This window comes from Sminthopsis crassicaudata, chromosome 6 (genome assembly GCF_048593235.1).
Source record: "Sminthopsis crassicaudata isolate SCR6 chromosome 6, ASM4859323v1, whole genome shotgun sequence".
NCBI lineage: Eukaryota > Metazoa > Chordata > Mammalia > Dasyuromorphia > Dasyuridae > Sminthopsis > Sminthopsis crassicaudata.
This window is the reverse complement of record NC_133622.1, coordinates 42,123,762-42,146,197: the sequence shown is the minus strand read 5'-3', so window position 1 is coordinate 42,146,197 and position 22,436 is coordinate 42,123,762. Positions and strand designations below refer to the sequence as shown.

General features: G+C 41.0%; 2 protein-coding genes across 4 annotated transcripts in view; one reads left to right on the top strand and one right to left on the bottom strand.

The window, feature by feature from the left end:
- Positions 1 to 22,436, top strand: part of HOPX (HOP homeobox) — a 384,876-nt gene that overhangs the window by 151,807 nt on the left and 210,633 nt on the right. The window lies entirely within an intron of this gene.
- On the bottom strand, positions 910 to 22,302 carry REST (RE1 silencing transcription factor). 3 transcript variants are annotated; one of them, XM_074275051.1, is made up of 5 exons: positions 21,910 to 22,248; positions 19,050 to 19,354; positions 18,435 to 18,959; positions 11,377 to 11,460; positions 910 to 3,169 (listed from the first exon to the last, which is right to left on the bottom strand). In XM_074275051.1, exons 2-5 carry the CDS (start codon positions 19,342 to 19,344, stop codon positions 1,407 to 1,409), a joined length of 2,667 nt encoding a protein of 888 aa, XP_074131152.1. In that variant the 5' UTR covers positions 19,345 to 19,354; positions 21,910 to 22,248; the 3' UTR covers positions 910 to 1,406. The 3 variants fall into 3 exon arrangements, with proteins under 3 accessions (XP_074131152.1, XP_074131150.1, XP_074131151.1); XM_074275049.1 differs by having other exon boundaries at positions 18,435 to 19,354; positions 21,910 to 22,302; XM_074275050.1 differs by lacking the exon at positions 21,910 to 22,248 and adding an exon at positions 21,075 to 21,222 and having other exon boundaries at positions 18,435 to 19,354.

Sequence of the window (22,436 nt, the reverse complement as noted above, 5' to 3'; positions counted from 1 at the left end):
GGTGACTTCATGGACAACAGCCATTTACGAAAATAATGTTTACATGAAAAGTCCAATTTATACTATGCAGTTTGAGAAGCAGCTGTACCAAAATGGACTCAAGGGGGAAAAAAAAAAAAAAAAAAACCTATTGATGTTTTACTATGTGAGATTTGACTCACAAATTCATCATACATATATACATTATACAGCCAAGTTGCATAATGATTAGGAAATCAAAACCAAAGAGTGCCAATTTACTATAGCCACTTTAAAATAAATTAACACGAAACATGGATTCTAATATGCATTAGATGTGAAAATCAAAATACAATGGATTGAATCTGCATTTACTTCATCTGCTCACAAACTACACATTAGCATACATACACATAAATAATTCTTTTTTTAGCAAACTCAAATGACTTTCCATGAAAAAGACAACAAACTGCAGCAAAGGAAATGAACAGAAGAACACCTGCTCTGTGGTAAGCAACAAACCTGAAAGTTCTTTTTAAATGAATCAAAATAAACATGCATATATATACACACACATATATATATACACACACACACACATACACACACACACACACATATATATATAAAGTGTTCCTGTACAGCAAAAAATGCTATTTCTAAAAGATTACACTGCATAGGTAAAAAAAAGGGAAAAAAAAAAATCAAAAACACAATGTGCAACATTTTAAGCCATTAAAGCACCACCAAAAATAAAAAATAGCACTCCCCTTTACTTCCCACAATTATAAACCAATGTTATAATATTGATGTAGATTGACATATCAGAATTTTTAATCAAAAATCAGAAAAGACTAATAAATGTGGACAAAATTCACTGTCCATTAGAGGGAGAAACAAAAAACATTTTAAAAGTTATGACTGTTCATTTCTTTAACCACACACTGTGGCTTTTTTTTTTCTTTTTGTTAAAAGTGCTAATTTTCTGAAAGAGATCAGATTCCTCAAAGAAAACCACTGAGTAATTTGCTACCAATATGCTGATTTATGCATAACTAAACAAGGAACCAAAAAATAAAATGTATTTTAGATAAAACTAGAGACTAGAAATGGGAAAAACACTGACTACTGCTAACGATATGATCAATAGAACATTTGTGTATAATCTTTTGTTTTCTAAATCTCATTTTAAAAATAATTTATGCAAAGGCTAATAGTTTTCCACTAGCACTTATTTAGTAGAAATGAGAAATCCGATTCCTTGGATGTACTAGTATATGCAAGAGATTAACAAACTATTATACAAGGGTGGTGAGGAAAAAGTATCTACCTTAAATCATCAGACTACTACTCCAAAATTAAAAAGGAACAGTCTACTACAAGAATTAATCATCAAACATCAGAGATCTTTCATACAAGAATTGTAGGCTTGTTCAGAGGGAGCCGAGTCATTCTAACTCCTTAGTTGCTTCCTCAAGATAGTAGACATTGACTAAATGTCGATTAAGGTGTTTGCTATATTCTCCTTCCTTTCTAAAAGACCTATCACAGAAAATGCAGACAAAGTTGGCTGCTTCAACTGCTGTAGAGACTTCCTCCTGGGAAGCTTTCCTACTGGTTTCTTCCTGCACAGACCGAGCACCGTTCAACCCAGAGTCATCACTGCCCTCTGACATGTTGTCACTCAGGTCGCTGCCATCATGACTGTGGATGCCCTCATCTTCATCGATTTCCTGAGACTCACTGGTGGCAGTGGGTGCCGAGGAGGGCACCGGCACTGGCACGGGCTGGGAGGCCGGCTCGGCCCGTTCCGCTGCTGCTGGAGGAGCGGGCAGCGCGGGCTCTGCCAGCAGCGGGGGTTCTGGCAGGGGCAGTTCTGGCAGTGAAGGCGGCTCTTCAGCTGTCAAGTCTTTATCAGCCAGATGCTGCGCTGGGCTTGGACTCGATTCAGTTTCCATTTCAGACACGGTGTCAGTCTGATGCTCTTTCTCAGGAAGACTGTCCCCTGGCTCCCAAGATGATGGACTACAACCACATGAACCCCTCCTTGGTACTTCGTCTGGGGCTCTCTCAAGAGCAGTTTCTTTGTCTTCTTCCCGCTGTTCCGGGAGCATTTCTTGGTCTTTCCTTTCTGCGCTCTCCACACTTTCAGCTGGTGCTGCAGGGGCAGGGATGGACGCTGCTGCGGGCTCAGGCGCTGCCAGGTGCTCCTGAGAGCCCGGGCCTTCGTCGGTTATCGAGTTCTTAATGGGCGCTAAGGCATCTTTCACCAGGACCTCCTCTTTCTGGGGCTCTTCCCCAGGGCTATCAGACTTCTCCTCTGGATCCTCTGGAGAGGAAGGAAGAGGAAGGGGAGTAGATTTTTCAGGGGCAAGGTCATGCAGAGTTGGCTTTGCCTGCATAGATTTGCCAGGTTTTTTACCGTGTTTACCTTTCAAAGCTTTCTTCTTTTTGTTTTTCTTTAGGCTAGCTTTCTGTCTCTTATGCTCTTCGGCACAGACTTCGTCTTTGCCAATTTCCTGGCTCTTTCTGGATTTGCCCTCCACTTTCTTCTTCTTTTTCACCACAGGTTCTGTATCATTCACTGGGTTACTACTTAAAGGAGCTGCTTCACTTTCCGCCTTCCTTTTCATTTTCTTGTTTTTACACGGTTTTTCTGAACCTTTCCCGGCTTTGACATCTACTTCCTTTGACTCTGTTGCCAACTTTCGATTTCGGGTGGTCACTTGGCCTAATGCGCCCGGCTTTTTCTCTTTTGAAGCATTTTCTTTTTCTTTTTTCTCAACTTTTACACTCTTTTCACTCATCTTTTCCGCCACCTCTCCCTTTGTTTTTGTTGGCTCTTTTTCAGTTTTTTCACTGGCCACGCTATCAGAAGCACAATTCTCTGCCTCACTCTTTTTGGATTTTTTGAGTTTCACTTTGGAAACATCCATTGCAATATCACAACAGTCGGAATGCCTGGACTTGATATGATACTGCAGGTTACACTTCTTGGAAGCAGCATAATCACAAACGGGGCAAAGGAACTGCCGCGGGTTCACATGGAGTTCTACGTGCTTTTTGAAGTTACTCCGGTCGGCCGTTTTGTAGTCACAGTGAGGGCAGGTCAGTGGCTTCGGCCCATTGTGAACCTGCCTGGCATGGCGGGTGACTTCATGCTGATTAGAGGCCACATAACTGCACTGATCACACTTAAATGGTTTCTCTCCTGTAGACAGATAAGAGAAGTGGGAAGAAAATAAGTTTTAAGCAAAATGAATTCAAAACTAATTGGAACAAATGTAGAGGGAATGGATGCAAACAATATACCAAAACTTAAGCAAATATGCACAAAGTAAAATATTGACCCATGCATCTTTTAGTTGCCATATTTACTAGTATGGTTTCTCCTCTTCCTGGCCAAGATTTTGATTGTAAAAGAACGTATTATTATCCATTTCTGCTACCATTTCCAGCAACTTTTAAGTTTGAGAATCTCATCCACCTTTAAAATGAGACCTAATAGTTTTAGAGTAATATATAGCAGCAGCAGATCTTTCCTGGTACCCCCAGCCTTATCCTCTGAAATTACCTTTCATCCACTCTAACTCTATTTTGTATGTTCCTAGCCATGTTCATATTTGCTTCCTCCACTAGCATGTAAGTTCCTTGAAGTCAAGGAATTATTTCTGCTGTTTTTATAGTGGCAAAGAACCAGAAATTGACTGGATGTTCATTAATTGGGGAACAGCTGGGTGGGTTACAATATATAAATGAATGGGAATGTTATCATTCTATAAGAAACAATCAGCAGGCTGATTTCGGAAAAGCTTGGAGACTTTCATGAACTGATGATGCTGAGTGAAGGGAGCAGAACCAGGAGATCATTGTACACAGTAACAAGAAGATTATGTGATGATCAGCTGTAATAGACATGATTCTTCTCAATAGTAAGGTGATTCAAGGCACTTCCAATAGATTTGGGATGGAAAGACCATCCTTATCTAGAGAGAGAGCTGTGAAGACTGAATGTAGACCAAAGCATACAATTTTCACCTAGTTGCTGCTGTTTATTTGCATGTTTTTTCTCGTGTCTTATTTTCTTTTACCCTTTGATTTTTCTTGTGTAGCATGGCAAATATGGAAATGTTTTTGAAAGAATTGTACATACATAACGTATACTGGACTGCTTGTTGTATATGGGAGGTGGGGAGAGAAGAGGGAAAAAATTTGGAGGACAGGGTTTTGTGCAGAGGTGAATGGTGAGAACTATATTTACATGTATTTGAAAAAATAAAAGACTATTATGCCAGGCTTGGAGTCATTTTCCTCTATATGAATCTGGTCTCAGACCTGTGTGATCCTGGGTAGTCACTTCACCCTGTTTGCTTCAGTTTACTCATTTTTAAAATGAGCTGGAGAAGGAAATAGTAAACCACTCTGGTATTTTTGTCAAGAGAACCCAAACAGGGTTATGAAGGGTTGAATATGACTGAAAAACAACTAAACGACATCGAAACTGCTAAATTTTTACCCATCCTTTTAACTCCAACTCAAATATCATCTTGGTAAAACTTTTCTTCTTTGAAACTTGTAATACATTTTGCTTTGCATTTTACAATGAACTTCATGTGCAAAATACACTGTATATTTTAGTTGCATTTTATTCCCCTGCTAGATGAAAAGCACTGATTCTGGAATCAGAAGTCCTGAGCTCAAATTGTTCTTCTGATTTCATTACCTATATATGACTTCGGTTTCACACTTAGTAAGATGGATGGTTTAAACTAGCTGTAGAGGACCTCTGAAACCTCATATAGCTCTATATGTGTGAATCTAGGGCAGAGAATAAATCAGAACTTCCTAATCTCAGCCACATGCAAGAGGTATATTTGTTCAATATTTATTGAACTGAAGGGAATCTTATTTAAAAGGATTTTTTTTTTTGGCAGATTCATCACAAGATGAGAAGATACTTTGTAAGTAAGAGTATTTCAAGGAAAAAACACAAGTAAATATGGCACATAAAAGAATAAGCTAGGAAAAAAATACAATCACAAATACATTGAAAAAAGTACAAAAAAAATTAAAAGGAGCAATAGAATAACACACATTCTATCAGAGTACATACCCAGCTAGATCACTCTATAGTAATATTACCAAATGGTATCCATACCCAACTGGTCCTTTGGAATGCATTGTAGAAAAATGGAAATTAACAATTGATCAAACAGAATATTCACACAGTCTCAAAAAAAGAAAAAAATTAAAGTTGTTCAAAACTCTAAAGGATTAAAAATCTATATTAAAGTAAAAGGAAAACCTCAAAATTATCCAAGATATTAAAATTGCTTACATTAAGACAACAATTCCATGAGTAATGGGAAGATACTTAATTATTAAAATACTCAAATTCTGGTAAAGCAAGCACATGCATACATAATGGTAAATATTTCTTTAAAATATTCTCAAAACATACTATATGGCTTAATATTAAATACACAAAACCCCCAAGCAGTTTAAGCTATTAACTTCACCAATTAAAGAATCTAAACATATCCTATATAATAAGGTAAATTAACATAATACAATAGTTTCAAATACATATGGAAATATATGCAATATTATTAACTAATAATGCCCTTTCAAAAGACAATACATTTTAAGTAAGCCTATTTTTGTTCAAAACCAATAAAGGATGCCTATTCAAAGTACACAGAAACACTCCTCTTTTCATGCGTCATTCCCAAAGGGTCACATCTAAGTCACTATAGGGATTTTAAAAAATTCATTCTCATTGCTTTCCCTGTTTTTTCCTTTACTCATAGAAATAGATCTGATCTTTGTAACATTTACTGTCTAAGTGTATTCATATAAGTCTATAACTATTAGCAATGATGGTAACTTGTTTCTCTATAACACCACAAGAACTAGATTTTACAACTTTTAAATTTATTCTGATAAACTGATAGGTATAATAACAATGTGATCAAATCTTTTGTCCAAGGATTATTAACAAATTTGTTTCTTCTTTTGATAATCGTTCATTTTTTCATTTTCTTCCTCACGAATGAAGCCAATAATTAAAGCAAAAAAAAAAAAAAAAAATTCCAACAAAATAAAAAGGTCGAGCCCCAAAACTACAAACAAGTTTGACAGCTGACAAAATTCAAAAATGGAAAAAGGAAACTGAAATTAGTTTCACTCAGAGAAAAGTTTCATAGCAAACTACCCTCATCTCTTTTCTTTTTAACAAGTTAATTATTGGGATAACCTGGGAGGGTGCTCTCATTATGTCCTCCCTCTGATGACATACTGGGTATTCTTGAAAACTATGCTTATAGAAAAAGACAACATATCTATTGGATGAGGCCTGAGCTAGGTGCCCATGGACAGCTCTCTCTGTGGGATCTTTGTTGCAGTAACCCACAAAACCTATCTACCTCTTAGACAGGTTCTGACATTAGCCAGTGGCAGAAAGAAGTAACCAAATGGATAAAATCAATCATGGATCTCCCAAGTCTATGAAACATTTAACTAGTATAAATGATGAGACTATTTTAGACAAAATAGGAAAATGTGGGAAAGATGGACTATATGGTTACATGGATGCAGGACTGAAAAACTACCCAAGGATTACTAACTGGAACAATGTCAAACTAGAGGAACATCTAGCTTTCTTAACTTTCTTGGTGAAGACACGCTTATCAGATTTTAATAGACACAATATCAACAAAAACATTTATTAGGTGCCTACTATATACCAGGCACTATAGAAAACTAAGCTTACATGGGATAAGAGAGTCAAGATTACTTTTACTTTTAGTCCGCATAAATATGGAGTCATACACTGAACAAGTTTAATTCCCATGAAGGCAGAGCAGTTTAACAGATGCCAACAGCTAAATTTCCAGGAGGCAGACTGCCAGCTCTGGAGTCAAGAAACATCCAGGTTCATGAGCGGGCCTGGCCAAGACACTGACCTTCCCCGTGATCCAGGCAACTCTTTAATGAAGACTCTAAACTGCAGACCCCAGACCTGGGTCCAAAAGTCCAAGGCAAGAGAAGGAATGAAAGGAACTAGCAGGTATCCCTCAAGATGCTCAATTCTGAAACTAAAAACATACAAGCTAACAAATCCTCAAGAACACATTCAGCCTCAAAGGGGGAAAGAGAAAGGAATATAAGAAAGCAGCACAGGTGAGGAGGAACAGATGAACATGGATAAAAAGTCTTCAAATTCTCTCAAGTTTAAGACAAGCTAGGGCAGCTAAGTGGCACAGATAGAGCACTATCCTTGAATTCAGGGCGACCTGAGTTCAAATCTGCCCTCAGACACCTAACACTTCCTAGCTGTGTGACTCTGGGCAAGTCACTTAACCCAAATTGCCTCAGCCAAAAAAAAAAAAAAAGATTGTGAGGTAATAAGTTAACAAAAGAATTTCTAGGTTTCTCATCCAATAAAATGATTCTTCATTAAGGACAGGCTTATTCAAGTCCCACGCTATAGAAATTACAAGATGAAAGTTCTCAGCAAAAGCTCCTACTTGAAGAGCAGGGACCCACCTGAGGGCAATTTGTAGGAGCCCATCCGTGCCTTTTCATCTTGGGCATTTCTTGATCATGTTTCCTCATAAATAATACACAAGACCTAACAGGGGTAACGGGCCTTTGCTTTGGTCTTTTTATGTTTTATGGACATCTGAATCCGCCCATCTGCTTTTGTTTTCTCATACCACATGATCAGCCCATTTCACTTTTCCTCTTATAAGGCATCCTCAATAATACCCCTTATGGTACTTCTTATGTATAATAAGTTACCACATGAAACATGTTTTAGTCATTTTTTTGAGAGAGAAACTCTCAAAAATGACAGAAGATGGGAAGAGTCAATGTTGGAGAGAATATGGAAAAGAAAGGCACCATGAGCTCTGAATTGGTCCAGCTATTCTGGAAACAATGTGGAATTATGAGAAAAAAGTAAAGAATATCTGTAAGCCTTCTAACCCACATGGTCCCCTAGCTAGGGATATGACCCAAGAAGATAATGAGAACCAAAAAAGGCCCAATCAAGATGACTTAATACACCTCATCACCACAAACCTGCTGCAGCAAAACTTTAGCTCTGTATCCAAAGATAATTTGTCAAGATATTCAAGGAAAAACTATGTGAAATGACTTCTTCCACGCCAGAAGTACACAAAAAGTGCCAAGAGACACAGATGCGACTAAAACTAGCAAGAATGAAGGGCTCCCCGAAGGGAGCGTAGGGGATGGTAGCAGCCAGAAGTTACCAATTCTCTCTGAACATAGCTTAGAGTAGGACCTGCCAAGAAGCAAGTGTAAGAGGATGGAGCTCTAAACTTCAAACAGAGAAGACACCCTGAAAATACAGTTGATGTTAAACAAAAGATACCAAAAACATATTTTTAAAATGTCAACAATAAAAATTCTGAATCACCAACAAAAAATATATTTTGCTAAGTATAAATATATTTTGGTTAAGATATGGAAAAGTAAAATGGTTTTAGATTTTTTTAACCTAAAATGGTCAAAAATAATTGTAAACGATTCTTAAAAGACCCAATTACTGGAAAATTTTGATTAATCAATATAAATCACAACTCAAATATATTCTTCTGAAAAGTCAGAATGCTAAAAACTTTAATAGTTCCTAAGTGATTAACATTCTAGAAACGGGGAGGGTAGTACAAATAAGTATAAATTCCAAACTGATACTACAGGGGCAAAACCATATTAAGTAAAATATGCCTTTTATTATACATTCCTTTAAATGATAAAGGCAAAAATCTTTAAGTAGCTTATAGTTTAGGGTTTGTTTGGTTTTTTCCTGCAACATACTTAAGTTTGCCAGGACAAATGATGCTCATAAAGGGCGTAACACTAAAATGTCTATGCTGCTACAGGCCACAGTAAAACTTTAACCTTAAAATGGCTTAAAAACCTTAAAAACACACACACACACACACACACACACACACACACACACACACACACACACACACACACACACAATTTATAAAATAATTTATAAAATCTGGAGCTGACCAAGTTTTAATCATTTTTATTATTTTCAAATGGCCCTAATTCCTTAAAAAATTTTAAGAACTACACAGCAACCCCCCCTCCCCCAGGTAACACACCCTAAATCCTAGGGATAAGGTTAACATTTAAATCTCTAACCAAAACAAGAATAAACATGTAACGTATATGATTAGTTATGACTTTATGCTTTCATGTGGAAACAGCTTATAATGATGAGGGGTTCCCTTTATCTGTTAATAGAAAACCACCATAAATATAACCCAGAATTTTAGCAGGGCAGGGAGGAGAAAATAATGTCATAAAGAATAGAAGAATTGGGATTCTGCATGGATCTGGGCTGTAAAAACTTTCCAACAACATTGGAGCTGCCTAAGTATCCTAGTGTGATCATTTCAAGAGCTGTCCAGTTTATATAGGAAGAATGATCTATCCCAAAGTAGTACATGGCAGATTATGTCCCTGTCAGCCCTACAGCTATATTCAGAGTAACTATCCTTTCATACCAACACCTAAGCCCTTTTTTCTAATTCTTTGCTCACCAAACAACATTCTCATCTAAATTTGGTCTCCTGAATAGACTTGTTCATCAAAAAGGAGCACACCTTCCAAATGACCAGTACTTGTTATCATGTTACCCTAGTGTTCCCATTGTAAATTTTCAATAGCCATTCTTATCAAAGATTCACGGCAAAAGTTATCCTCAAATAAATAGGACCATCCAATTTTGTGCTAGAAGGAAACCTAAGATATCATTATCTTCCACCCCTGTAATATTCAGCACACTAAATATGCTATTTTATGAAACTTTTTGTTTTTAGGTCTTTTTTATTAGAAACTTGTATGCCAGAGTCTGATCGTCCCCTGTCAAGTTTGGGAGCATGTAAAACTAAGAGAAGAGCCCTTTCTAGAGGACTCCCAAGAGGTCAGCACAGTTAATCTACCTATTTCAGAGAGCATCTGACAAGAAACCCCCCAACACACCTCTTCCTTTATGCAGGGCTAAAGTGTTAGCATGAATATCCAAGACCTAAGAGTTTACAAGGAAGAAGCAAGTCCAAGGATAAAAACAGAGAGCGCTCAAAAGACTTCAGAACTACTAGCAAATGTGAAGCTCCTAAATCACTAATCTTGCAAGAGTACTATAGATCAAAACAAGGCTTCATCTCACATGCATCAAATTGTCTAGAATGACAAAGGCAAAATCTAAGTCCTGGAAAAAGGAGGCTGGCACACTGATATGCTGTTAGTAAAGCCATGAATTACTCCAACTCTTCTGGGAAAAGTTTGGAATTAGGTCGAAAGAGTTGCTAAAAATGTCCAAAACTTTTGATCCAGAGATCCAACATGGCATCTATCCTAAGAAAGTCAAGAACAGAAAGATTCCCCAAATCTGGAGAGCATTACCCTTTTTGTGAAAACAGAGAACTGAAAACAAAGTACTTGAATGCTCAATGATAAGGTAGTACTTAACAACTTGTGGCACATAAATACAAAAGAATATTACTATGTCTCAAGAAAAGACAAATGAGGAATTCACAAAAGTATAAAAGACTTATTTGAACTGATACAAAGCAGAACCATAAAAACCAATATAAACAAACTACAAAAACATTAAAAAATAAAATGAATGCTGAATTGCTGAATAATGACCAAACTTAGAGGCTATACCCTCCCCCCTTTTTTTCTTTCTCTGTTGCTAGGGAAGATTCACCAAATAGAAGTACAGGTATTTTGAGAAATTTTATATTTAAAAAGGCATCAGAAAAATTAAGATAACAGTTATTCCCCAAAATTCTGCATGTACTAAAAAGCATAAAAAACACTTCCAAAATATAGCACACTACAGAAGCAAGATTCCTTCTTACAGTCTAAGAGAATTCCAACTAATCTGGAATGAGTCAATTATGGGGAAATTAAGTTTATGGCCTAATTAAATTTGGTGAGGCTTGGTTGCCAATATTGTAACAGACACTCAACTCTTGAAGACTCTGCTAAATTAGAGGAGTTACAATTTTCAGTGGTGGAAGGATCCCATCACTAATGAAGTACTCACAATAAATTTTCCTACTCACAAAAGTCTTAAGTTACTAAACATCCATTGAATTAAAGTGGAAAGCTTCACTAGTGTCCATTAGGTGGAGCCACAGATTAGCTTAATTATGATATAAAAATATCAATACCATCACTAAGAAGCTGCTTCAGTAGTTATAGCTAGTTAATCAACTGAACACTTATCTAAATATAAGCCTTTTATCAGATAAGTCATTATTTTAACACATTTTAAAATATATTTTTAATAAAAGTTGAAGAAATAGTTCTAAAATAATTGCCCTCTAAAAGATGTTTACCAACCATGACAGAAGTACCAACCTGAATGAGTACGCATATGTCTAGTTAAATGTGTCTTCTGCGAGCTGGAATAGGGACACATAGCACACTGATATGGGCGTTCACCTGCAAACAAATCAATCATATATTTAAAATGTCAATAAAGCAAAATACATAGAAGATCCATTACTTACAACAAAATACATATAATGCTTATCACCACCTAAGCTCAGGCAAAATGCAAATGATACAATGGTGATACGATGCAACTAACAATTATCAGAATCTTCCTTGATTCAGTTCAACATCTGCATAAATCAGCTTTGAATTCACAACAAATTTTCAAGTTGAACTTGATAAAAATGATCCTTTAAAATGCTCTCCAGTAACTGAGTGGATGTCCATCAATTGGGAAATGGCCGACGTGAATGTAATGGAACATTGTCCTATGAGAAATGATGAGCAGGCTGATTTCAGAAAAGCCTAGAATGACTTACATGAACTGATGCTGAATGAAGCGAACAGAACTAGGAGAACATTGTACACAGCAACAGAAAGATTATACAATCATCAATTCTGACAGACATGGCTCCTTTCAACATGAGGTGATTCACACCAATTCCACTAGACTGAGGATAAAAAGAGCCATCTGCATCCAGAGAGAGGAGTGTGGTAACTGGATGTGGATCACAGCATAGTATTTTCCCTTAACTGTTGTTACTTATTTGCCTTTTTTTTAATTATTTTTCTCCCTTTTGATCTGATATATTTTTTTTACACAGTGTGATAATGTAGAAATATATTTGGAAGAATTGTATGTTTAACCTATATTGTATTACTTGCCATCTAGGAAAGGGGGGGAAAAATTGGAACACAAGATTCTGCAGGACTGAATGTTGAAAATTCTCTCTGCATGTATTTTGAAAAATAAAAAGCTTTAAAAAAAAATAAAATGTTCTTCAGCCTTCCATGTACTTTTAAGTCTATAATAACAATAATATTTTAGCTAGTTGAAAATACAGAGTATCATAAATTAAACAGTCTGGCATAGCTGTGAAATTTTTTAAAAAAATAGATAATTCTTTAAAAATCAGATTTTGACCAGGCCTACCTCTATGATAATACACATAAACACATACACACACACACACACACACACACACACACACACACACACACACACACACACCCCCAACAATTATTCAGGCAATTTTTTTTTTTTACTACCTATCACAGACTTATTTTGAGGAGGGCTTTTACAAAAGCTTAAATTAGTAAACATAGGACTTGGAAGAGTTAGGGAACGTAGGCTCAATTTCTACTTATTGTCCGTGATCTTTAAGAACTGAAGTTTCTTCCCAATATCCCCATCATATGGGAGTATTAACACTTGTACAGTCTTCCCCAAAGGGTTACTAGAAGGCTCAAACAAGAGGAAACCCTGGGCATGCCAAACCTGTAGCTTTGTTCTCAAAGCTGAACGCTGCACTAAGACTTTTGGGACATGTCTCTGAAGTGGACTGCCAAGCTTCATGAGCCACAGCAGACTGAACAACTTTATGAGATGGATTAGTATTCACAACCACTTTATGGGTAAGACTAATAAAAACCTCAAGTTCATGTCTATAGCTCTTCTTGAGATGACTCGGAAGGCAAGCCTGGAGGAAAAGTCCCAGTGCCAGTTCTGCCGCTGTGCTTGTGACCCTAGAACACCACAGCCCCTTCTCAGTCAGGGAAGTTTTGTGGGATGCCCCCAAACCCTCACCTGTCACTGACAGCCAAGGGGAGCAGGAGACACAGCCAAAAGAGGCATGGGGATTTCCAGAAGCTCTAACCTGGGCCCGTCTTCCCACCCAAGCTAAGTCCACAGCAGCCCTGGCGCTGCCCGTCACACTCCCAGACTCCTGCAGCCAGAAAGCCCGGGCCGTGCGCACCCGCTCGCCAGCCCTGGGACCCTGAACAAGCTGCCTGATCTCTTTGTGCCTCAGTTTCTTGCCCCAGAATGCCTTGCTGTGACTCCAGGGCCAAGGGCAGCCCTAACTTCCTCTCCAATTTCATCAGGACCCTCCCTCCCCCAAGCACTTGCTGAGTACAACTGTGCTGGGAGATACAAATAAAAAAGGAAACTCTTTTCAAATCCATGTATACTAGTTACAAATCTGCCATCAATGGCAGAGAGCTGACGTTGGAGCTGGGGAGATGTGAGTGAGCTCATGTCCTGCCTCTGGAAACCCTGAGCTGCGTGACCACAACAGGCTCAATATTCCAGGCCTCTGAGTAGAAACAAGGTGGTTAAGAGTTATGTAGTTTCACACCAGGGAGTTTCCCTTAACGAATGAAATCACAGGTGAAAGCAATCAGAAAGGTGATCTGATATAATGGAAAGCTCTATTATTCTCTTAGACTTGGAGACATTTCAACTCCTACACTTAGAAGCTATGTGACTGTAGGCAAGTTAATTAACCTCACTAGGCCTCAAAGTTCTGCATCTGTTTAAAAAAAGAAATTAAGAGTGAGTCTACTTTAAGGGGTAGTACTTTGTAAACCTCAAAATACAAATTCAAGTTACAATTTTGTACTGAAAAAGTGGAGGGGGAAGAGAATAAAATGTATATGAGAACAAAAAAAGAGAGTAGGGAGAATGGATCAGAAATTAATGCATCTAAGCTAGGAATAGATGGTCCTATTAATAAAGGCCTCTGTTTAACATAAGAACTTTGGTCTGGAGACATTTTAAGAAAATGGCAGATTTTATTAGGGGGAAACATTTGTGGATGTATTAATGTGACTGACACCAAAAGGAGTGAAGACATTGACAATGTCAATTAGACTGATTTTCAGCCAGAAACATTCTCCCATGATGAAAACTTTCATCTTAGAGAGAACTTGTGAAAAACTGGGGGGAGGGAGAAGAGAGAGATATGGGTGACTTTTCCTCCAAATCATGAGGTACTATGCCATCAAAACTTTATTACCTTCAAACTCATACTATGTAAATAACAATAAAACAGAAGGAATAGACTAAAGCAGTTTGAAGGGAGATGATCAATTGCTGGAAAGAACCTGGGCAAGTTATTTTGCCATTTTCCAATTCTAAGAATTGATTAAATTACAGTCTTTCCACATCAAATAATTTTAAAATTATCAATGAGAAGATTAGAAGTACTTAAAAATGTTTTAAAACTCTAAAAATAAAAAGAATCTCCAAGAATCAACATAATAGAACCAATATCCTGACATATTTAAACTCCACTAACTTTCAAAGAGTTCAACAATTGATCCTCAACACTAAAAACATAAGTGAGGCATAATAGTATAATCAAAAACATACGAAATATGACTTTTAATCTCAGTAGTCAAAAATGTAAATGGTTTTGATACCTGTGACTTTTTGAACTACATAGCAGTCTCATTCCAAAGCTACCAATTATAACAACCTCAATGAATCTTATGTAACATTAAAAAAAAAAAAGTCTATTAAAACTTCTAATGTGATAAAATGGAATCAAAATAGATTAAAAAAAAAAAAAACAAACAGAAAAAATACTAACAAGTACTTCTAAACAAAGTAGGGTACTCATCAGGTACTCATCAATCCTTATCCTACATAATATTAAATCTTACTACCAACAATCTCAGCTTCTCATGTACAGCAGAAATGAACATTACCTCTTCAATGAAACCTTCCCCAAAAGGAGAATTATTTCTAACCTGCTGTTAGTAGACTGTAAGTTCCTTGAGGGCACTTTTGTCCTTAAAGGTATCATGGCACATGGAGAAGCAGTGGCTCTGAGAGTCAGAGGACATGATCATATCCCACTTTGGATGTGTGGTCAGTCCCTTTACTTCCATGAACCTCAGTGACCTCCTCTGTAGAAACAGAGAGGGTGAGGAAGGGGTGGGGGGGCAGCCTAAATGACTTCTGGGGTCCTTTCAGCTCTAAATGGGTGATCCTTTCTTACTGATCTCTTTCCCATTTCTTTGCCTCCCATGAAGGAATTTAATGTTTAATGAATGAAACAAATCAAGAGTATTATTGTAATGAGCTATTAGCTACATCTGCTACAATCCTTTGAACCAATCTATTGCTTAAAATCTTTCAATGGAAATGCATTTCTTAAAATTTGAACACAATATCACGAATGGGTAAGATCTACTTCTCTAGCTGTTCATCCATCAAGTTTCCAAAACTATTTCAATGTACTTGTTGGCAGGCCCTTTCAATGCTTCTTGCTCCTCATTTTTCTTTATGATGCCTTTTAAAATGATATTCTGATATATCTTTTCCCCCTCAACTTAAGAAAACAGTTAAACCTATATAAACATTCCACACCCCAAATAAAGATGTTTTATTTTTATAAATGTTCCTTCCAAAGCATTATTAAATTAAAATTCTCAATGACATTTATCTAAAAAAACAAAAAAGGAAAAAACTTGTTAGGATATTAGTATGCCTTTTCTCTCTCTTCCCACATTTCTCCATATGTTCTACTGCTTCTCAATCCTTTTTTCAGAAGCCATTTTCAAGTACAGTTTTTCTTCAACAAACTAAAAAAATGTATTAAGTTAGAAAATATAAGATCCGGAAGATCTTATTTTAACTAAGGTTAGTTTGTCAAATAAGCAGTCCACATGTCTAAGAAATTCAACCAACCACTGAGCCCCTGTCATGGGGCTGCAAATTCTGAACTGGAAAGAAACACACACCTACTAAGTTTGAGCTATCACCTAGTGAAAGTTTAATGAAGATTCCACTATGGATTCAGGTAATATGGAAATTTTATGAGAATAGTTAAAACAAATGGGTTGATCAATTCTCCCCACTTCCAACTTGAATTAGTCACAATACTAACAATCTGCAGCACTACTCAGAATCCTTATTTAGAAAAATTGCTTTTTAATTGAAACTGTCACCTGGACAAACTTCATTGTGTGAAGTAGACAGGCCACTGGGGCCTGGAATCAGAAAAAAAAAAAAAAAAAAAAAAAAAAAAAAGACTTTAAATTTAAATATGATCCCAAACATTAACTAGCTACAGGGACCCTAGCCAAGTCCCCCATTCTGTCTTTGCCTCAGTTTTCTCATCTGTAAAATGGCAATAAGCCATACAGCACTTACCTCCCAGGGTTATTTTGGGATCAAATGAAACAATAACTGAAAAAGCACATTACACAGTGTCTGGCACAGAGTAAACACTATTTAAGGTTAGCTCAGTTTTTGATGAATTTTGAGCCAGTTTTTGATGAATTCTTTTGAAATACACTGACTCCTGTTTATCAGACTAATTTTAGCGATAGCCTAAGAAAAAGAGTAATCTGCCTGCTAGGAAGAGCATGCTGGCCAGGAGACAGGAAAGGTTGCCCAGAAGTATCCTTATTAGCGGAACTGGCTCATGATTACACTAGCCAATAAGCCACAAAATGGATAAAATGCCCACAGATCATTCATCACAAAATTCAGGGCACACTTCACTCACTACATAATTCAAGAACCAATCCAATTGATGTTCCTGTACTGAAGAGTGAGCAAGTCCAGTAGTAGCTCAGAGGAACCCATTTACCAGTGTGCTGTGTGCCAGAAACTACAAGTGTGGAGAGAACATGGAAGATCTCTTCCAGAAGAGGGTTTCCATTCATACACTTGTACCACTGAACACATCGAGTTCCTCTGTTAATCACAGCCCTTCTCAGGCAGGATCTGTCAGACCTCTTCCCTGTCCCACAGGGTTAACAAGACTGGAATCTGAAGGCTTGGCTGAGGCGAGGGGAGGTCTACCACAATTACCGGGAGTCCCGTCCTCTCCTTAGTCTTCTTCTGGGGTTTGAGCCTCTTAGCTCTCTCTACTCTTGTTCACTCAAGCAGAATTAGTGTTAACTGCTCCACCTCACAAGGTGGTTGTGAGGAAAACACTTAGAAAGGGCCAGGTAAATGAGCATTGATGTAGTATTAGTTATCAAATACTGTTTTAAATAGGTGATCCATCTACTATGACTTTTAAATCCCGTATTGTACCATGAGAGATTCTGTTTTAACATAACACAACTAATATTACTAACTGTAGTGGACAAATGGAAATCTCTAAACAGGTCTGCCAACACACATCAATATTTTGTACCTTAGCTCTGGCATTCTTCTAGGAAAACTGACTACTTAGCAGAAGGTACTTAATGGTAATAAGGTTTTCCACCTAAATAATAATATATTAGAATATCTATTGTCTCCTATTGCCTTTAATTAATGATAATTGATTGGTATTGATATTATTGATATATAAGCATTTTTATACCATGTACAAAAATATAAGATGTGAAAACTTTATTACAACTAAAGTGCCAACTAATTATTTATAAAGTTAAATCAATTTTTAATGATAAAAAGGCCTAACAGATCTCTTATTCCCAAATAAATTTTGGGGAGGGAGAAAGGAGCAAATTGGGGAAGACTATAATATTCATGAATAGAGAAGTTTTGCCTTTTGAGATTTCATGAGTTGTAAAATGAGAATTAATCAGGTTAAATTTCCCAACTCAGCAGGCAGATTCTGTCTTTCCTAAGTGATGTAATAAAATGAGGGGCTTTTCCTTTGACAGCTGTACTATCTAAAAAGGGGGGGAGGTTTACATTAAAGGAAAGGAATGGTCTTTCTAGAGGAATGCCAAATGTTAAAGGAAAACAAACATTAAGCATCACAGGTAAATTTCCATTTAATTAAATCCACAGAATGCAAAAAGATTATTAGCATTCAGTTTCAATTATTGCATACACTGGGAAGTAAAATGAAATTTTTAATAAATCCTTTAACGTAGACTACTTTTTCCAATTAGTCTTGATAGATGAGGTTTTGCTTTACAATCTAAAGTTGTAGCTACTAGCTCTAAAAGCCACTAGCTTTAAAGCCACTAGCTCTAAAAGATTTTAAAGACACCTATCCAGATCAGCCTCTTCTTTTCCCAGATAAGATAAAGATATGTGCACATAAAGATCAAGACCCATGCCTAAGGTTCAACAGAGCAAGTTGGGGCAAAAGCACAATCTGGACAACAGGCTCCCATAAAGGAAACACAACCCACAAAATGGACAAAAACCAAAAAACTCTTACCAGTATGTGTTCGAATATGTTGAATGTAATTGTTTTTCCTGTCTGAAAAGTAGGAGCACTGCGAGCAGGTATATACTTTCTTAGGAAAATGATTTCGCAAGTGTTTCTTCCAGTGATACTCGCTCACGGTGGTATAGGTGCACAGCATGCACTTGTAGACCCGCTCGTTCTCTCCGGCTTTGTTGTGGTGCTTCAAGTGAGCCAAGTAGTGATCATATCGGTTGGTGTTGTAACCGCACCGGTCACATCGGATGGGCCCCTTGGAAAAATCGGCTTCTTCAGCAACAGAAGGCTCCGACTCCTTGGTCTGCGCTTGCTGTGCTTGTTTCTCTGCATTTTCCTCTGCGAAGAATTTGTTGGCGCTGTGGACTCTGATGTGATGCACAAACTCTTCTTCCGACTCGGCTTCATACTGACAAGGTTTGCAGCGGAAGGGCTTGCTCTTCAAGCTCTTGCATTTGTCCTCAGGGGTCTCTGGCTGATAGGGGGTCTCTGAAGGAGGATCTTTTTCCGAACTAAAAGTCTCTGGAACAGATGATTCATACACAGTTTGAGGGTCAACAACAATGATTTCCAAAGACCCCAATTCCATGTTTTCAGGTCTATTTGACTCACTTTCTATTCCAGGAGCCCCTTCGAGACCCTCCCCATCACTGTCTGAGAAGTTGTTGTCTCCCACTGTGGTCAGCTCTGCCATTTGTCTTTCTTCTCCAACCATGTAGTCACAGCAACCGCCATTCACTTCCCCAGTCAAGGCCACGTTGGCCAACATAATCAGCTGAGGTGCTGCCAGCTCAGCTTTGGAGAGGTCATGTAAGTCGTACATGTCGTTAGGTAATGCCATGACGATGTTGGCATTCCCAGTGAAAAGCCCGTTGCCTCCAGTCTGACCTAGCACCTGAGTGGCCATAACAGCAGCTCTGTAAGCAAAGACCAAAACAAATAAAATCAAACAGGTAAGAAGGCAGAATTTTAAGACCTAAAACTGAAATAAACTACTTTGACTTTAAAGCTTTTAGAGCCTTAGAAAATTTTATCTTGCCTTTTCCAGAAATCTGAATTTAAGTAGTTTTTCAAATACATTACTCAACACTTATTTTATTTTAAATTGAGCTCTTGTTGCTGAAAATCTGAATCCAAGGCCACCACTGAACAGCAGGCATGACCTTGAGTTCTGAAAGACTACACTAGCAAAATGCAGCCTCACAACACAAGTTGAAAGCTTTCTAGAGGCAGAAGATTGGCCAATTTAGACAAATTCAGAGATGACCATTAAAGGACTACTATCTACAACAGCTTTTTGGCAATAGCAACTCATAAGAAGTCTAGTCAGAGGAAATGCACCAGACCAATAAAATCATGTATTAAGATCAAGAGAACTGGAAATAATTTTAAATGCTGTTTAAAAATACTTTAAATCACTTTTTTTTGAGGGGGGGGGGAGTACTACATCCCAAACAAAATGGCTTGATTTTCTCTAAAATAAATGTCAATTTCAATGATGTTACAAGGAAGTTCTGAATAAGTGCAATATGTATTTATTTGATTTATACTCCCTCCCTTGGTTTCTCCACTACCCTTCTGAATTTCAGGTGCAGAAAGTTAACAAGTGACAATTCCTCTTCGGTTTTTTTCCATCTGTGGCGGCACTTCATGGAAAGACATTTCCATAACTTTGCAGAACTCTCCCCTCCCCTCCACATTTTCCTGGTCTCTTGAATCCTACAGCTCAGAGGCCTCTGAAAGCCACGCTGTGCATTCATTATATATACACAGACAAGTGTGCAAAGGGGGAGACTGCGATAATTGGTCAACTTAATTGAATTTCATAGGAACTCAGTCCCTAATTCCAGATGACTAACCTATTGTGAAAAGGCCCATCGAGTTTGTTTTAATTTCTAAAGGCTTCCATTGGTTTAAAAAAAAAAAAAAAAAAAAAGCGAATGCCCCCAATTCCTAGGGAAGGAGTGGGATTGATTGGACAGGAACCTCATGGATGAAAAAACAAGCGGGGATGTGCCCCGGGAGGGGCGGCAGCAGCAACTTGGTGCTAGCCTGCTGCCTGCCTGCCTAGGGGCCTGGAAGCCACGGTCGGCCCCGGTCTCTTCCAGACCGGTTGACCCCCCCGGGGGTTGGGAAGCCACCCCCACCCGGGGAGAAGACAAAAGGGGCCGGGAGCCCAGTTCGGAAGCCCGTGGCCGAGCGCCCCCGTAACCGCTGCCCGGCCAGGCCCGAACAAAGCCAGCACGGCCCGGCGCCCCCGGCCTCGGCGGAGTTTCCAGGAGAATGCCAGCACAGGGCGGCCCGGCCCGGCCGGCCCCCCGCGCCCCCCACCGCCCCCAGCCGAGCCCCGGCCTTCAGGGCGGGGGCTCCCCACGGGCCCGCGCGAGCACGGGGGACTGCAGACATTCCGCTGCCTCCACGGCTGCATTCCTGCCGCAAACAGGCATTCGGCCATTTTCTCCAAATACCCGACACAAAGCGGCTCCGGCCTCGGCGCCCCCGGCCCCGCCTCGGCACCCCCGACCGCCCCGGCCCCGCCTCGGCCCCGCCGGCCGCCCCGGCCCCGGGGCCCGCACTTCCTCGTCGTCGCCCCCGCGCCCCCGGAGATGGGGAAGTTGAGGGGGGGGTCGGCTTTACCAGCACTTTCCGGACTCGGGCGCCCCCACAATTCTCCTTCCCTCGGGGGCGAGGAGCCGCCCAACTCCGGCCTGGGCGCCAGCGGGAGGAGGCCGACCCCCTCGGGGGTCCGGCGGGCACCCCCACCCACGCCGGCCCGGGCCCGCCCGCCCGCCGCCTCTCCCTCCGGAAGTTTCTGAAGTTGAGTCCCCTGCCCCCCTTACGGCCGGGCCCAGGCTCTGGGGATGGGGGGGGGGGGGGGCCGAAGCTCGCGTGGGGGTGCTGCGGAGGACGGCTGGGGCGGGAGGGCAGCGGCGCAGCCCGGATCGCTGTCCAGCCTCATGGGCCGGCGCCCGTCCGCTCCGAGGCAACAGCGCCTTCCGGCCGGGGAGCGGCTCGGGACGGGCCGGGCCCGGGGAGGGGGCGGGGTGGGGAGCGGGAGGCCGCGCGCCGCTGGGGGCCGGGCCTACGAGGGTGCGGGGCCACGGGGTCCCCAGCGGACAGCGGCAGGAAGTGGGCTTGGGGGCTGGGTGTCTGGGAGGCGGCGGCGCCCTCGAGGGGGCCAGGTGAGCCCCGCCGACCGGGTCACCTGGCCGAGGCGAGGCCCCAGCGGCCCGCTCCCTTCCCCCGCCCGCCGCGGGGGTGTAACCCGAGCCCGCTGATCGGCCTCCCCCCGCCCGGGCCAATGCAGCCTGAGCCGCAGATCAGCCCTGGACAGCGCCTCTGCTGCTGCTGCCGCCGCCGCCGCCGCCGCCGCCTCCCCCAAGCCGCCGCCAGCCTACCTGAGCTCTGTCCCCCTCCCCAGCGCGGCTCCTTCCGGCCGGGCCCGGGCCGTGGGGGGAAGGGGAGTACTTACCGGGCTCCGAGAAGGGGGGCAGCACGTGCACGTCCTCCTCCTCCTCCTCCTCCTCTTCTTTGTGGACGCGACTTTCAGCGATTGTTCGCGGGAGGAAACAGCCTCCAACGAGTAAAGTTGGGGCCGAGGCCGCGGAGACCCAGCAGGCCCCGGGGAGCCCGGCTGCAGGTGGTTCTCACGCAGCGAAGGCTTCCCCGGCAGCTCCCGCCTCCTCGGGGACCTAGTGCGGGGCCCGCGGGGGCAGCGGGGCCGTCAGAGTCACAGAGTCCGGGGGCAGTGCTCGAGGCTGCTGCGCCGCGCGGCCGCCCGATCCGCACATTCCAGCACAGGAGGCAACGCGGCGCAGTCCGCCCGCCCGCGCCGCCGCCGCCGCCTCCAGCGCGCCACGCCCCCTCCGGCTGCCCGCGCGCGCCCCCGCCTCCCGGCGCGTCCCCGGCGGGCACGCGCGCGCCTCCTCCCGGCACGTCCCGTGGGCGCCTCGGCCGACGCCGCTGTCCGGCCCGGCTGGCGAACCCTGCGCCGGGGCC